Source organism: Dicentrarchus labrax, unplaced genomic scaffold (assembly GCF_905237075.1).
Source record: "Dicentrarchus labrax unplaced genomic scaffold, dlabrax2021, whole genome shotgun sequence".
NCBI lineage: Eukaryota > Metazoa > Chordata > Actinopteri > Moronidae > Dicentrarchus > Dicentrarchus labrax.
The window spans coordinates 15,643,774-15,661,665 of record NW_026136720.1 but is presented as its reverse complement, the minus strand read 5'-3'; the positions used below and the strand labels follow the sequence as shown (position 1 = coordinate 15,661,665).

Here is a 17,892-nt window from a genome sequence, read left to right as displayed (position 1 = left end):
TAACACCTTAATAAAATAAAAACAAAACAAACAACAGCAAGCATTCAGCCGTGAGATTGTATTCTTACTGTGTTATAACATTACATTCATTCAGTAATGTATATTTTGATACATTCTTGTACTGTACGCTCTGGTAAAGGTAATGATCACCCATACTGTATGTCTTTGAAAAGTAGATGTATCTTTGGCCTTCAGCGTCACCATAATACATATATAGTTTAGTGCCTTTGTACAGCATATTATTATCGTCTTTTAATACTTACTGTAATAGATTATCATGTCAAATTGAGAATTAATCCCTGGTCAGTAATTCCTCATAATAACATGCATATACTGTAGGAGTAATATGGCCTTCCCAACCAAGTCCTTGAGTAATCCAAAGTATTTACAGTAGAAGTACATTTTTAAACTCCATACACATTATAAAAATGACTAAATAAAAAATAAATGTACTAATTTATCTCTTCATAAGAAAATAATCATGACCTTAAAGCTACTTCTCTTCAACACCAGAAACTCACGTACAGTACTACAGACAGGGTATTCACATTGTAAGGCCATTATGACAATGTAATTCAAGATAAAACCTGAAAATGAGAACTGGATGTTCTTTACAGCATTGCAACAAGAGGCCGAAAAAATAAAATGATAGAAAAATAAATTCTCCTTGTCCCACTGAGCCACCTGTCCATCATCTGTCCATCACCTCCACACAGCCAGACATGCAGAACTACAGTGGGCTGAACCATGCAGGGTCTCTATATGTAGATAGGCGTCTCCTGTCCTGTCAGCAGTCTGAACATCACAGCGGGCATCGTCTTCATGTTGATCTGGCAGAGAGGCAGAGACAAGAGCAGCGGGGACGATTACACTGTCAAGTTAAGAGCCCATTTATAGAGGCACAGTCGTAATTACATCACTTGAATCCAGGCCTAATTTACTCCCTTCTGTGCCACCAGAGGGACAGAAGAGACCCTGAATCCATTACTGACAAATAATACACTTTTATGGCTTTAATGGAGATACATACTGGGTGAAATTGGGAGAACACACAAATACAAAACCACAGTATCTTAACAGCAGTAAGTAGTGGAGCAGACCAAGAACGGTTGATAAAGAAAACTTACCTGATCATTAGCTTAGCTTAGCATAAATACCAGAAACAGGGACAAACAGCTAGCTTGGCTCTGTCCAATGGTAACAAAAAGTGCTTACCAGCACCCCTGAAGTTCAGGAATCAACACGTTGTATCTTGTCAGACTATTTGACCAAATGTCAAACTATTCTTATAAAACACAGCATCCATTTTGGTGTAGATATGGATATGCACTTAAAAGGAGATACATTTGTTCACTTAAGTCAATCATCCCTTATCTGCTGTGCTACTTACACTATATTTTATCAGCTTTTGCATAAAGATTTACATATTTAACAGTGCCTTTTTTACCAAGGATTTTTATTAATTAAATGTATACTGTAAGTGCTGCACGTATCCAATAATCTGAGCCTGAAACCACTCTCCAACGTGTGTCTTTAAAAGGCCTGTATGGTACAGTTATTTGTGTGGTGCAGTAATCGGTGAAAATTGCCATCTTGTGGCATGAGGAGTTCTTACCTCACCCACTGAGACAGACAGGGTTTGAACTATCTTCTCGTGTGCCATGGCAACAACACTCTGACCATTTATTTCAATGATTCTGTGTCCAACACGAACACCGCCTCGCTCAGCTATGCCACCTCGCATCAGACTGCAGATCTGAGGATGTGAAAAAGATGCTCTGTGTGTAACTGCACAGTATGTAGCACAACCCTCGCTCACTGCCAACCATTCCTTCTGAGCCTCGATCTAAAGTTTAGTGTCATGCTTCATACTAACAAGGGCTTACTCACAATGCCATTCTGCACACTGAAACCAAGCTGGAACTTGAGATCGGGTCTCTTGATGAGGACAGTGGTTACAGGAGGGCAGCTCACAATACTTAGCTTTACCTTCACTTGATTCTTCAGACCCTGGACGATGTCCAAAAAAACATAAAAACACATTTATGTTACAGTCATTCTAAGGTATAAGTCTGATGATATTTTTTCTTATTGTCAAGACCATAACCAACAATGAATGTATCCTATGTAATGTATATGTACAATGAATGTTTATTCCTCTGTGCCATTTCTTTAGATTTGATCCCACATACATCGCCTTGCTAAATACTTGCTAGTGCACCAAATCCATGACTGAAAATACAAAAATTCACTCCTGTTTGAGTAACGTTTGCTAACAACTAGGAAATGATTTTGCCTTCTTCAGTATGAACCAATTGTTTTGGGGCTAAGGGCCACAGAATGGCTGGGGGAGCAAAAACGTGAGAGAATAATGACAGCTTTATCCTTTGAGGTTTTGAGATTTTATGTGGTGTTCCAGTGTGTTATTGCACAATTGTGAGTATGGAATAACTCACTTAGGATGATGGTTTGATGATTAAATCAAATATTTATCAAGTTTCTCTACAAGCCATTTGGAGTCCTAAGTTCAGCTAACCGTGCGGCCAGAAGCCCACAAAGAAATGGAGAAACACTTTTTTGTTGCGAGGTGCCAACCACTGAGCCTTTATGCCGTTTCCTGATTCACATATTTCCACATATTTCAGTGCCTGATACGCTCTGTACCTTGATGATGCCCTGGCAGGTGGCAAGTGGCAGCCCCAACCAGGCTAGTGTCATTGATGGACATAATCTGATCCCCAACACTGAGTTTTCCAGAGCGAGCTGCAGGGCCGCTGTTCAGCATACTGGCCAGGATGACGGTGGGCAGAATGGAGCCCCAACCAGACTCCACGATCACCACACCGAGGCTCTCCCCTTTCTGCTTCTCCACATAGAGCTGGAACGCAGGAAAAAGCTTTAATTAATCCTTTACAAGCACATTTCTGAATTGAGATTCTGTTACAGCCATTTATGTTAAGGGGAATCTATCATTCATCATCCACAATTCACCTGCAGCCATATAAAAAATGTCACACCTCTTTACAGTTGTCTGAGTTTGAGAAATGAACGAGGTCATCGTGGTACATTTCCTGGGAGTTGATGATGTCACTGTATTGTTTCTGGCTCAGGTCAGTCGGGTTGATGCCATTGGCTCGCAGGAATTCTCTGTAGGCCACGCTAAAAGCCTGACCGATGGACTGTGCGATGAGCTGTGCCTGTGGGAAGGGGAGCGTTTGGGGAAAACTACTCAGCAGAAAGGCTATCCCAGTTGACAACAGCAAGGAGGTGAGAAAGATCACAACAGTTTAAGTGAGCATGCAACAAATATCTAAAACAAAATTAAAAATGTATGTGCAGTCGAGCAGTAAACACTTACATCCTCTGACTCAAAGACGTAGCAGATCATCCTGTACTGACTCTTCCCTTCACTGGCAGAGTCGGGAGATTCAGAGAAATCCTCTGATGAGGCCTGAGACATGCGCCTCCGTGCCATTAGAACCACAATACTCCCAATGTCGGCGATATAGGAGATGGTACGCAAGGCACTGTCCATCATTGTCTCCTACGTGGAGCAAAAAGAATGAAAATCATTGCTCATCATGTCTGAAAATAGATTTGCTACAAAGATTAGACACAGAAAGGAACCTGAATCAACACACAAATACCTCGGAGTTACTAACCTGTGTGTCAGCATTCAGCACTTTGACAGCTTTAGTGGAGATAAACAGGTCCACTTCTGTCATCATTTGAGAGTCTTCATCTTGGCTCTTTGAAATAAATGACATATTGTTTGAATCAAACCTTGTATATTTCTGTAATTTAATCTCACTATGCAACTTCAGCATGAGCAGGTGAGCGAAAAAGGCATACAACAGCTCCACCGTGTGGTAGGAAAATGACTCTGCTGCTTGGCTTACCCTTGAATAAGTCAGCTGGCAAGACAGATACGTATACACTTAAAAATTCCATTAATTCATTGAAATATAAAGTAAAAGGCACGTTGGGAGCACAACCCTCTGCCAGTGCTGAACAAGGACCTTGCTGTTATACTCTGAGACATCAATTCCGATTCTTAAACCTGCAAACGCACCGTTATGATTTGGTATCAAGTCTGTATCTCTGTTAGTTTAATGGCGAAAGCTTAAAAGGCATCTCGTCTAATGGCAAAAATCCCAGATCCAGATCACAATCAAATTCTAATTTATTTCTCCCGGACACAAGACCAATCTGTTCTTTGAAATCTGTTCATAGACATAGAAACCTAACAGAAAGTTTACAGTAACATCTTTGGCAGATTTGAATATTTATAAACCAAACTGCTGCTTCCTTGAAGATGCAGATTACCTTGATACGACTGACGGCTTCATGGGCCTGGGACATGCGTACAGACTTGGAGGGATTTTTATCAGACAACACCTGAGTGCAGCCAAGGTAGTTAGCAGCAAAGATGATCCCATCAATAAGATCTTCTGGCTCGCAGGGACCAGGAACTATGCAGCAAAAAACAAAAGGCTATCATTGTAAAACATTTTAATGTTCTGCAAAGCATTATGAAAACTAGGAAATGTAAGGCAATTTTAAGATAATTACCATCCTCGAAGCTGGGGAAAGCAGCAGCTTCCTGCGTTTTCTTTTTAAAAAAGGTTCAAGTTCAATTACTTCAATGGAAAACATTTTTATGGTGATAATACTTGAGAAGTCACATCAGCCATATTAATTATTAGAGCAAACAGTAACAAAAAATTTAATTATAAGATATAAAAACACAGATTACTCAGCAAAAAACTACATGTTTGTAAATTAAAAGTGTTTGTATCACATCTGACAGCTGATGTTGTGCAAGTCTTCACCTTATGTGCGTCGCTCTCCTCTGCAGGGACGAGCTCTGGACGCGGAGGCCTCCTCGGCTGCTCTGGCACATCCTCAGGTATCACTGCTGCGCTCGGCTTTTCAACCTGCTGTACACAAACATCTGCTTTAACTTAGGCAAGCCTTGTTTCAAATGCTTCTTGTTGTCCCGTGTAGATGATAACACCATGGGGAAAAGGCAACAAAGACCATTCGTGGCAAAGCTTGTAATTAAAATCTTACTTAATTCACTCTGGGACGCAGTGACGGTAGATTGTGCAGAAACATTAACAAACACAAGCCACAGGGGATGAGATCTGACAAAGACTTGCCCTATTTGTATTGGTTACCTGCTGGGGTTTCTCTGGCCGTCTCTGCCTCTCCTCAAGAGGCTCCCTCTGTTGTTCCGTTGTGTGATGATGAGCCAGGGATGGTTCGATAACCCTGGGTTCGCTCTCCAGGCTGGCAGCAGAAGAGGGACTGGGTCTGGGAACAGGAGGAGTCTCCCGACGAGCCTGCGCCTTCTGGGTGTCGGCAGGCGACTGAGCATGGGAATGACGGGGTGGCGGAGGAGGATGTTGCTTACTGGAACCAGACCTAGCTTTGGTCCGCACGGCGACTTTTTTGCAGTCCTTTGATGACATCTTTGGACGCTGTTCAGTGCTGTTGGTCGTGCAGCCTTTGATCCCAGAGACAACATGCTCCATGTCCTCACCTGTTCCCCTCCTCCCTCGTCCTTTACCCTGCCTCTCTTTCTCCTTTGATCCCACGTGAGACGACTCACACTTCTTACTGCCTCCTGGGATATTATGATTTCTTGCGACTCGAGTGTCATCTTCTCTTTCCCTATCATCACCTCCCTTTCTAATTCGTTCGTTCTCATTGTCCTGATAAATGTTTGTCTGCCTTTGAACACTGTTCTCTGCCTCCTCTAAATCCTCTATAAATTTGGCCCCATCCAGCACCTCCTCTATCTCATCTCCGTCACTGAAGAAGAATCTGTTCTCCTGGCCCTTTTCCACCTCCCTCTCTGCTTCATCCCCAGCAGTCGGAGCACAGTGTGACCTAAAGCGATGGCCCACCTTGTGAGGCATAGTGTCTGATTGTGATCCCTCACATATTTCTGTGCTCTGACGAGGCCTGGGAATGAACTGGTCAACAGCACTGCTGTTCTCATTAATATTGTCACCTACTGCATGCTTTATATAGCCACCATCCTCAGGACAGTACTGCTTGTAGTACCTTGTGTCCACTACGCCCTCTCTGTTTAAATGCAACACCTCATCATAGTCCTGCTCCACATCAGAGCCCACGTTGTCGTACTCAGAGCAGGTGTCCTCCATGTCCTCAGGACTAGGGTCACAACTCATGTAATAGTGGTTTGCAGGGACAGGAGGAGTCAGCTGGTCATTGTTATCATTCTTTAAGGTACACGGTGGTTGCTCAGACGCCTCACTCACCAAACCTTGCTGCTCTTCTTGGCTCTGTGAAGTGAATCCTGGACCAGGGCACGGTGGAGGGCTGGGAGCCAATATTTTGGAGATGGTTCCTGGCCTCTTTCCATGAGCCATAACAGGCCCTGTAAGCCCACTACTCTCAACCCTGTGAACATTAAAAGAGAAATTAGATTTTTGCAATGCTTGTATTATGCTCTCTGTAAATATTCCCTTGATATCTTCAACAGTACATTAATACTCTCCACAATGTCCTACTGCTATTTTCACCTACCAGAAAAGGTTTTCTAAGAGAATTTACAGAACCATGTCAGATTTCACTGGAACCAATGAACAGTCACAGGTTATGCCTCCCAGTCTTTTCCATAAATACACAACTTATTTAGCGCCAATAAGATTCAATATAGCTCTTCCCTTGTTTACTTTGCAAGCTAATACAACCTAGCAACACATTCAGAGTATATTTCAAGCACTTCACACTCTACCAGATTTAAAGAACATATGATCTAAGACTATTTACCCCACACAAGATCCACTATTATATCAGAGTAACTGTCTCTGTTTCACACTTTAAACAACACAGAAACAATTCCTACTTCAAGGACAACCAGTAGCCATTTATTAATCCATTACTTCTACAACATCTAACACCCACAGACGCCATCTCTGTCCTTTTGTCTGTGGTGACTGCTGATGTTGTTTATCTGTCATCTTTCTTTGTTGTGTCTGCTCTAATTTTGCCTTGACGTCCTACAGAGCAGGAAAACTGCTGTCAGTGAGTCAGGCCAGTATCATGTGATGTGTTTTTTTATGTGAAATCATTGTTATTAGAGATGTTCCAATACTATTTATTCTTTCCTGATACTGATTCAAATATCTGGATATACCACGTACATGCATATTATTTTTAACAAGTCTATACTACTAAGCCTGTATCATTGCTATCATTGTTGTATAGCCAGACTCAGGTTTAACCCTCGGGGAGTAGTGGTAACTTAACACCGTTCGTGTCTGTATTTGACGACCTGGGAATGAGAACAGGTTATGAAATGTGTAGGAGAAACTACAGAGGCTGCAAAAAAAGGCCCTATCTACAGCCAGTGTTTAGTTTGTCTGTTCTGGGCCACTGTAGAAACATGGTGGCCTCCGTGGACGGCAACCCGTGGCGGCTAAAAACGGCTCATTCTAAGGTAATGACAACACAATGAATCCTTTATTCAGGTGATCATACACAAATGAAAACATACCTATTAATATTATATTCCAATTCTGCCAATAGATCCTCCTAAATGTTACACACTGGACCTTTAAAGGATATCGTCACTTACAGGCTCATCAATGAATTATTTATATAATGTGGTCAGTGTGGGTGCCAGATTTATGACCCATGACTTATGTGCTCTGAGGAAACTGTTTGTGGGAACAGTACATCATTCTCTGAATGGATATTTTCCCTGGATTAAGGCACAACACAACACCTTGTGTATTGGCAACTGAACAGATAATGCCATAATAAAGCACAAACACAGCTGGTGGAAAGAACATTTCTCTGCACTCTTCTCTCTCTTTTAGGATTTATTTTATTGTTTTTAAGAGTAAAACAACAACACACTAATTCAACTAGGTCATACGGTACTATATAGCTCAATTGATGAAGGAGCTGAACTAGTCGATTTATCATTTAGTTGACTGACCTGCAACAATTCTGATAACCAGTTAGTTTATGTTATGTTTTATGTTAATTCATTGTTGAGTGCTGTAGATTGTAAGTGAGTGTTAATATTACCTTTTTCTTTTCATCTTATGTGAAGTGTCTTTGAGTTTCTTGAAAAGCGCTCCATGAATAAAATGTATTATTATTATTATGTCAAAAATGCTTAAATTCACTGGTTCCAATGTCTTAAATGTGAATATTTTCCAGTTTTTTTAAGACTTCAGTGATGGTCGTTTGACATCTTTGAATTCTGGACTTCTGGACTTCTATAAAAAAAAAGCACTTTACAATCGTGGGAAAATTAGATTTTCATTTTAAACTATTTTCTGACATTCTAGAGACTAAAGAATAAATAAATCAAGAAAAGAAACTGGCAGATAATGAAAACAACAGTTAGTTGCAGCCCTACAAACACACAACAACATATGGCACCAGCAAAAGGATATCATAAAGAGAATTCATCTATTCAACAAAATAATAAATAAATATAAATTGTACATTGTTGATATAAACTGACTATTTTTTTTGTAAGTAAATTAATCTCTATAATGATTTCAACCAAATAACAACCCTGAAATGTGATAATTGTGTTTTCAGTCTGGTCACAAAGTAATGAGATTTGTACTGAATGTATCAGAGCTATCACAGTGAACACAGCGGTCTGATACCCGCCCAGTCTAAACATGTCAACACCCTCATCTAAACATAAACCATCGAAGCTTGTGGCTGAACTGGAAAATACAACCCGACGGAGCTCAAGCTTTCTGATAATAAACACAATAAATCCATGGTGGTAATGCAACTGAGATTATGGCATGATGAGCAGATCACACATCCAATACAGTACAACGGCGGACCTAATCATGACCTCTCCATGGTGCTGAAGTGCTATTTAAAAACAATAAGGTTCATTATAGGCTTGAATTGAGGTTGGGTATTAGGATTGCACGCATTTTGCCCTGCCCTTGACGTATTTGTGGTGGTATTTATAAACCCACTACGCCGAACTTTTGCCGCAGCTGCAGGAGTGGTTGTTGTGGTTGGTTCTGGTTTCCCCACAAGTGGACGCCGCATTCCCATCTGCTTAGGCTAAATATCGATAAGATAAATCGGATATATGGTTTTCCTGCGCATATACCAACAGCAGTGATGGAGCTGACTCCCCCTCACACACACATGGGCTGGGGGGTTTTTCACCATCTGGATACAGTATTATCCTGCTGCTGCAATTCACATCGACCTTGATTTGAAGCATCGAGGCTGCACCATGCTGACATCCAGCTTATGGGCTGATGTGGTACCAGAGGAGCACATCCAGCATTGTCTTCAGCCCTGTTTTTTTAGAAGCCGTATAGGCCCTTATCCATCTCTGCAAGATTTTATTTTATTTATTTTTTATTTTTTTTTTTACATCTGTGTTTTAGAAAAATGCGTGCGGCACTTACCAGCATCGGTCCTGTCGGCAGCCCTCCTCGTAAAATGACCCGTGTGCTGATCAGATCAGATTGCTCTCCGGAATGGTGATTTTTGAATAAAAGCCGCACAGCAGCCCAGGAACCTGTGTAGATAATACACCCCCCCATCATGTGCTCACCGCTCTGTTCTCCAACAAATAACACAGCGAGAGGCGTAATGAATACATGGACATACATACGCCTACATAATTGATCTAAATCATTTTAGTTTACAAACAATAATATTTATTTCTTATATATTTAACATTTTACTAAGATGTCACATTGATGATTAGTGATTTGCATATGTTTTAAATTATATTAGCATTTATATTACGACTTACTTTAAAAAAGAAAAACATATATGCATACATATTACATCTCGGACACGATTTTTTTTAAGATCTTAGCTTTTTGCATTCAAGTCGATGGGAAGATATCGATGTATTTGGGATCGATTAGTACAAACTTAAAGGCGTTCTGCGCTCTGCTGGTTAAGCCTGAGAAGCGGGATTGTTGTTACCGTTCTGCTACCAAATGAGACCTCTGCCGGTATGTTAGCTCGTGTTTTTACCCATTGACAGCCTTTAAGTTATATTAATGCTTCTGGCGTTTTTCTAATGCATGTGCGACGCACCAAACGCTACAAATATCTGACAACTTAAAATGAAGTGTTTCTTCCTGAGCTAACTTAACATTTAGGTTAGCTAAACAGAGCAAAAAAGCATTGAAAGTCATCATTCTCTCCAGAGCATGCGACATAGAAAAGCCTTTAAACAACGTTTTCATATAGCAACACCACTTCCGCTTACATCATGACCGAGAGAGCCAACAAAGACACACTCAAGCGAAGCTTGTCGTTGTCCAAGAGCAAGAAGAAAGGCAAAGTCAAAGCTGGGATGTCTGCCAGCGCTGCTGCCGCCACAGCTCCAATCACCTCCTTCTTCAGCAGCCAGCCTCCGCCTAAGATAGCCTGTCCCCTGTGTGGCCACTTGGTACCCAGATTCAGGATCAATGAGCACATTGATTTGCAATGTCAGAAGTTTGAGAGAGGAGACAGCAGTGCCACCTCAGCAAGTAATAGTGTTGTGCCAAGCAACCAGCTGTCACCCAGAAGGAATCCCCCAAAGACCCCCGAGCTGGATCCAAATAAGGAGGAAGAAGTCAATGAGACCAAGACCAGCCCTTATTTCAAAAATAGTAACTTTCAGCAGGCACCACGAGAGATAAACAGTAAACGTGTGGTCAGGACGATTGACCTGGGAAGTCTCTCCTCCAAGTTGTCTAGGAAACGTCATAAGGAACCAGAGAGGACACAAACAGAGGATAAACAGGCAGCGACTTCTCCTGAAAAGGAGATGTATTCTGAATCACTCAGCAGTTCACAGAAAGAAAATCTTCTGATTGAGAGTTTAGAAGACGATAAAGATTGTGCGACCGTCATTGATCTGACAGCAACCAGTGCAGACGCTCCAACAGCAGCAGAAGATCTATCATGTTCAGAAAAAGGACATAAATCTGAACACAGAGCATCTAAATCAGAGACTGTCCAGAAACTGTTTACTCCAAAGCTCCACACGTCTTCCTCCAAACTAGCAAAGAGGAGAAAGGAAAAAGCTCCCACTGCTAGGGTGTATGAATTAAGAAAGAAAGCAAAATATGAGGGGAGTGGCAGAGAGCCAGAGGAGGAGTTGTGTAGTATAGCAGAGAAAACTGATACAGACCAGCTTAAAACTGAGGTACTTTCTACCACCACTACTTGTGACCCTCCTCTGAGTTCAGAGGAAACATATGAGAAGAGTGCTGCAGCGATCAGTAGGGATTCATTGGCTGAGTCCGGTGCTGAAAACGCCACTAGTGACCAGGATTCAGAGGGCTCTCCGTCCGCATGGCTTCCTTACTACCTCCGTAACTTCCGGACCGTACTACAGGCTGTCCTTGAGAACGAGGACGACAGGGCATTGTTCGACCAGCATGATATGTCACTCGTACATGCTTTTGAAAAGCTCTCAGGTAGGCTGAAATCACGCAGTCATGTATTAATAAATGTATTTATTTAATATAAGTAAGGCCTCATCACTCACATGTATCTTTCCTCTCAAAGTCATGGGGCAGAAGCTGTACGTGAGACTCTTTCAGAGGAAACTGAAGTGGCTCCAAGTAAATAAACTGGATTATGAAGAGATATGCAGCGATCTGGGACCTGTTGCTCAGGAGCTGGTTCAAGGTGGTTTTCTACAGTCAGGTAAATGATTCCTAATATACATTGATATTTTGGAGCATCTTTAGTAGAGTTGGCAAAAAAATTGAATTACTGACATATTTATAATTATGCTGTTGAGGGTTGAGTATTCATGTTCGCCCTGTTGTTTCTTTGTCATAACTACAGATGATTGTGTTGATCAGTTCAGGAACACAATAAAATGTTTGCATTAAAGATCCAGTGTGTAACATTTCAGTGACCCCAGAAATGGAATTTAATATTCATAGATATGCTTTCATTAGAGTATAATTGCCTGAATATAGCAATTGTTGTATTTTTGTTACCTTAGAATGAGCTGTTTTTATCTACAGACACTGTGTTGAACCACCATGTTTCTACAGTAGCCCAAAGGGGGCAAACCAAACACTGGCTGTAGTTTGGGGCATTCAAATTTTTTCACAGCCACTGTAGTTTCTCCTTTGTGTTTGGAACAGGAAGGTGAAGCGAGGGAGTTGCGATCTGCAGTTACACTGCTAGATGCCACTAAAACCTACACATTGGACCACACTGGACCTTTAACATCTGGCTCAACACTTCTTAATCCCTCCTGATTTTTAATTGAGTTACTCATAGATGTTAGGGAGAGTGAGGAAAGATAAGAAACAGAGGAGATGTGACCCCCTTTAAATCTCTAGGGGGTCTTTATGTCCATGTAACCATGAACTTTTTTTGTATTGTACCAATAATTTTTTGCCATTTTGTTTGATTTTTGTGAAGCACCTCCTAACATTGTTTTATTGCTATTATGCTGAAACACCACATCACTAAATTCTGGTTTTCTCTTGTAAATGCCCTCCTGTGCTGTGTTTTTTTATGTCAAAGAGAGTGACCTTCAAGAGTTAGGGGAGGCTCTGGACCTCCTACCTGCTCCTGAACTCAAAGCTCTGGCTAAGACTTTCCATCTGGGAAACTCTGGGACTCAGAAACAGCAGCTAGTGGACGGACTTCTCCGTCTCAGCAGGCAAAAGTCCCTCTTCTCTCTGACTCCTGCTCAAAGCAACATCGGGACTGTCATCCTTAAAAGGTGAGTTGATCAAATACATTGTGTTCATTTGCAGTGCTAGTATTGCAGTGATGATCTCACCCCTGTTCTCTCTAACCTTAAAGGGCAAAGCAGCTTGCGGGTTCCTGCATTCGTCTGTGTCGTGGTCCTCGGGCTGTCTTCTCTCGCATTCTTCTACTCTTCTCTCTGACAGACACCATGGATGAGGAGGAGATGGCGGCTGGTGGGCAGAGCCAGCTCTTCACCATCCTGCTGGTCAACTCAGGACGTCTGGCCTTCCCAGACTACACAGTGCAGCGTACAGCCAAGGTGTTCCAGGACAGGGAGGATCTTATCAGGTGAGCGTCTGCCAGAGGAGTTAAATTGAGTTTATTGTATTTTATCTACGCAGGATTGCCAGGAATAAATACTCATGATTCTATCCATCACACCAGATATGAGGCAGCCATGCGAGCCCTGCAAGAGGTAGTTTCAGCTATGCAGGGAGGTCAGTGGGAAGATGCCATGGAGCTTTACACTGCTGCCAAAAATGCCTGGCAGGAGCTGAGGAAAAACCATGACCTCAGGTAACATAACACATGCTTCTGTCTAAAACAATGATACACACTCTCTGGATGTTTTTTTAATGTTATCATTGTTTTGTATAGTCACCAGGAGAAGCTGCCTGTGTTCCTGCGCAGCTTCACTACAGGATGGGCTTACACTCGTATCTTATCCCGAGGGGTGGAGATCTTGCAGAGGCTACGTCGCTATGAGGTTTTCTAACGTTACCCACTCACTCAAATTTAAGCTAAAGTTCAAAGTATGTCATAGTTAAAGATGTTATGGGTCTTCCTTTGTGTTGCAGGAAGCAATAGAAGAGCTGAGGTCCTTACTGTCGCAGTCTGTTTTCTGTCCTGACAGCCGAGGGCGGTGGTGGGACAGACTGGCACTAAACCTTCACCAGCACCTAAAAAAACCTGAGCAAGTGAGAACCAGTATCTGTGGTTCCATTAATCTCTTAAAGACATTTTTAGTCATTTACCTCCTTGTGTGACATTGTACTCAGTAATAGCTGTTTTCATTTGTTTGACAGTGGTCTATTTTCTTTTGCTCCTAGGTTATTTGTGCTATCAGAGATGGGCTGTCAGACCCTCTGGTGCGAACTGGACATAAACTCTCTCTTCATCAGAGAGCTGTTCGGATGAAAGAGTCTGCAAGCTTTAAAAAGTACCGCCTGCAACTAAAAGACCTTCCCACTATCCAAGTCCAAGATGTAAAACATGTAAGTGTGTCAGTATATGTATAGTATATGTCAGTATTTAGATTCCCAGGACAAAAACAACTTAAATTGTTGGGTGTATGGCAAACATTAGATATAGAATAGATATTAGAGCCTGGCCAATATGGGTCTTTTGAGATCGATACAATACTGATTTTAGAGGGGGAAATTTGACTGATTACCAATATGGCGGCCAATATTTTAGAATTTTTTTTCTGTAATGAAAATAATTTTGCGGCAGTATGACCGTGCAAAGGAACTCAGGAGGCTGAAAATATTTAAGTTAAATATTCTTTAAAATGTTAAATAATTTTACTTATAGGCTACATTGTCAACTAATCCTAGATATAAACACTGAGAAAATAAAAAATAAATAAAAATAAAATAAGTAGCTAATGATCAGTCCTGTAAGAACTACAATTCTTTTTTCACCATATACCTGAAAAAAAAAATGCGACAGGTCAATAATATCAGTCGGGCTCTAATAGATATATAATTTACTGTTTGTTCTTTTGTCTGCAGGTGACCATCCGGGGACAGCTGTTCCCTCATGAGGGGGGTATGGGGAAATCTAAGTTTCTTATACCAGCAAATGGAGAGGGGGGAGAGAGTGCTAATGCTACTGTAATAGGCTCTGTGGAAGAGCTGTCTTTAGCACACTACCGCCAACAAGACTTTGACCAGGGTGAGCAGTCCTGCTTCACTTATTAAAAATATTTCGCTATCCTTTCATCACCCTAACATTGTATTGCCACTGTTAATGTAACAGGGATCCATGGAGAGGGCTCAACATTCTCAACATTGTTTGCTCTGCTGTTGTGGGACATAATTTTTATGGAGGGTATTCCAGATGTTTTCAGAAATCCGTACCAGGTAATGTTAGCTCTACATCTATAATATTTGTGGGATAACTGTGCATGTTTACCAGCTTAACTCATCTTCCTTTCTTATCACAGACATGTCCACTGGATCTTTACACTGACTGTTTCTATGAGAACAGAAAAGAGGCGATCGATTCTCGTGTGCAGTTAATTCACGAGGCATCCGTGGAGACGTTGCATGACATGTTGGAAGATGTCTGGACCTCCCAGGAGGGTAAAGTGTGTTCATTGGTCAGCTGGGAGCGTTTCTCATCCCTTCAACAGGCACAGGTATTTACTGGCACTCTTGTAAATATACACTCAGTGGCCACTTTATCAAGTACACCTGTAAAATCGAATGTAATTCAATACAACAGCTCGGCCATAAATTCAATTAAATTTTCCCACCCCATTTACAGACAGAGGGTGGATAAATGTTAGAAACATATATATATATATATATATATATATATATATATATATATATATATATAAAAAAATATAAAAGTGCTGTCAAACGATTAAAATATTTAATCGCGATTAATTGCATTAATGTCATAGTTAACTCGCAATTAATCGCACATTTTTATCTATTCTGAATGTACCTTGATTTCTTTTTGTCCCATTATTTTTTCTCATTTTAATGCTCTTATCAATATGGAAAAGTGGATCGGCTTGCTTTGTGCAAATATTGTTTTTATTGAAAACAACAATTAGTGTTCAATTTCACACTAACATTCTCACTTGAAGCAAATAATCTCTCACACAATGTAACACTGTCCATCAATAAAAGGGTGAAAAAAATACTTTGTCCCACAAACAGCCCCTTCAACAGCCCTTTCTAAGGGATGAAAACAGGGCGATACAAAATAAAATTACAAAGTCCACATGTAAGGTAAACTAGGACTCAGCCTATAGTGCAGTTAAACCATGGCTTAATACTTTTCTCAAGTTTGCTTTGAACATAGCAGTCAGGCTGCTGCTCTTTATTCACCAGAGGCTCAACCCAGCCTCTTATTTCAGAAAGAATGAACAGTAACGGTTACCAATAAAAGGTAAGCCTACTACTTCTTCTACTTCTACTATCATTTGGCAACTTTTTAAAAGTAAACTTTCCATTCAGAATATTATTGGCATCCATTTCGGCGTCTCGCACTCGCCATCCACTCAAAACGTAACGTCTACTACTCTTAAACAAGTGTAGCGTGCCTGTTGTTTTGTTTCCGGTCTAGCTAGATCCTGTGTGGTGTTGTAGTTTTTCTGACGTTACTAGTTGTTGTGAAAAAAAACTACAAAGTGTGCTAGGCCAAAAAGAACATTAATCTCACGATAAAGAAATTAACGCCGCTAAAATGGGTTTGCGTTAACGCCGTTAATAACACGTTTAACTGACAGCACTAATATATATAATGCAGTCCAGAACACGACCACTACTAACTATGACCTCAATAATAAACCTGTAGTTAAATGAATACCTCTGTATGTGTATATATCACATCATAAATTACGTCTAGTTAGTACACTGGGAAAGAAAATGCAAATATGCTATGATAGATGACTAGGATTGGATTTTTTTGTATACATGCATTACTGTAGGTACTAACATGGTACTAACATATCCACTTTTATAATCTATTTGCAGTCGCTTGTTTCATGCATGGGTGGAGCCTTCTTAGGAGGGGTAATAGCGCGGATGTCAAAAGACTACAGACACTGCCGTGGAGGTTTGCCAGATCTAGTAGTGTGGAACACTTCAAACAACAGCTACAAGGTGAAATCATGGCTCTTTGAATTACATATTTTCTTTTGTGTATAGATTCAGACGCTCTGTGGTAAACTGATTATTTTAAGTCTAAGCACATGGATTATGGCGGCATGCAATGTGACATTGGATGTCTTGTTGTGGTAGCTGGTGGAGGTGAAGGGGCCCAGTGACCGGCTGTCCCAGAAGCAACAGATCTGGCTGGATGAGCTGCAGAAACTGGGGGCTGATGTGGAGGTGTGTCACGTGGAGGCTACTGGAGCCAGAGGAGTTCGTCTGGAATAAACAGACACAGAAGAACTGACTGATAACACTGCTGCTAACTATTGTGTGGTCAAAATGGAAACATCAGCTGATAGAATCTCTGAAAAAAAAAAAAAAAAGATCTTGGTGCCTTTTCTGATTCTGGTCATTTTGAACAGATGTTGATGTTTATCTCAAAAACTCAATTTAGTTTCCATATATCACAAATTTAATCCTATCTGAGAATAGGGAATGTCATAGCAAGGAGTGTGCCTTGTGATATGTGGCTTATTATCAGGGAAACCACTACCTTCAATAGGAAGAGGTGCATCATGAGATGAAGATCATCACTGAGAACTGCCAGGACCAGAAATAGCCTGCTTACAGATCATCAGTGCTGATGCATGACAGGATCCAACAACCACGCCAAACTGATGGTGTTTCCTTTTCTTTGGCAACACTATATTCTCAGGATCTTGGGTTGCCAAGCAACGAAAGCTTGCATTTCATTGGCTGCCTACGAATTGTGTGACAGCTCTACGAGTTTGTTATGCAAGTAATTACCGTAATATACCTAAAAATATGTAATTTTGCCACTACTCTTGCAAGACAAAAAAACATCAGTTGGGTACCACGAAATAAAATAAGAGAAATAAAATAATTGGGTTTTTATGTTGCCATTTGTAAAATGTCAGAAAATTGTGAAAATGCCTATCATAGTTTGTTAGACCCTCAAGTCATCATCTGATTGCTTGTTTGGTCCGACCAACAGTCCAAACCCCAAATTATTCAGCTTCCACATACAACAAAGAACGGCAAATCCTCATAATTGAGAAGCTGGAACTTGGCAATAAACTTAACTGATTGATGAACTTTCTGTTGATTTGATTAATGAACAAAACGTTTTATTTTTAAGAGATATGTAACTGTATTGATGTCTAAAATGTAACAACTGTTTCGATGTAATGATAAATGGACACTTGGAAGTATTAAAAGAAAAACGTTGGTATTATTTTCCTATTTTTTTAATGTGCATGTAATGGTGGAG

The 17,892-nt window shown here is 40.8% G+C and overlaps 2 protein-coding genes across 2 annotated transcripts; one reads left to right on the top strand and one right to left on the bottom strand.

The window, feature by feature from the left end:
• Window positions 1-38: 38 nt before the first annotated feature.
• apba2a (amyloid beta (A4) precursor protein-binding, family A, member 2a) lies at window positions 39-9,743 on the bottom strand. The gene is given in 13 exon segments (XM_051381495.1): window positions 39-830; window positions 1,616-1,756; window positions 1,891-2,010; window positions 2,665-2,700; window positions 2,702-2,878; window positions 3,018-3,197; window positions 3,359-3,544; window positions 3,663-3,749; window positions 4,327-4,472; window positions 4,573-4,612; window positions 4,833-4,940; window positions 5,181-6,432; window positions 9,444-9,743. Coding segments are annotated over 12 exon segments (2,514 nt in total). The 5' UTR covers window positions 6,402-6,432; window positions 9,444-9,743; the 3' UTR covers window positions 39-758.
• Window positions 9,744-9,937: 194 nt separating this feature from the next.
• fan1 (FANCD2 and FANCI associated nuclease 1) lies at window positions 9,938-17,856 on the top strand. Its single transcript, XM_051381494.1, has 13 exons — window positions 9,938-11,465; window positions 11,557-11,697; window positions 12,538-12,739; window positions 12,823-13,056; window positions 13,153-13,284; window positions 13,366-13,474; window positions 13,566-13,685; window positions 13,818-13,982; window positions 14,502-14,664; window positions 14,749-14,852; window positions 14,936-15,130; window positions 16,482-16,610; window positions 16,749-17,856. Exons 1-13 carry the CDS (start codon window positions 10,268-10,270, stop codon window positions 16,884-16,886), a joined length of 3,030 nt encoding a protein of 1,009 aa, XP_051237454.1. The 5' UTR covers window positions 9,938-10,267; the 3' UTR covers window positions 16,887-17,856.
• Window positions 17,857-17,892: the final 36 nt, after the last annotated feature.

Excerpts from the sequence above, each read along its gene's own strand:
- fan1 (XM_051381494.1), top strand. The coding sequence starts at position 10,268 with ATGACCGAGAGAGCCAACAAAGACACACTCAAGCGAAGCTTGTCGTTG. Across the intron at positions 11,466-11,556 it reads TGCTTTTGAAAAGCTCTCAG|TCATGGGGCAGAAGCTGTAC; the intron begins GTAGGCTGAAAT and ends TTCCTCTCAAAG. Across the intron at positions 12,740-12,822 it reads GGGACTGTCATCCTTAAAAG|GGCAAAGCAGCTTGCGGGTT; the intron begins GTGAGTTGATCA and ends CTAACCTTAAAG.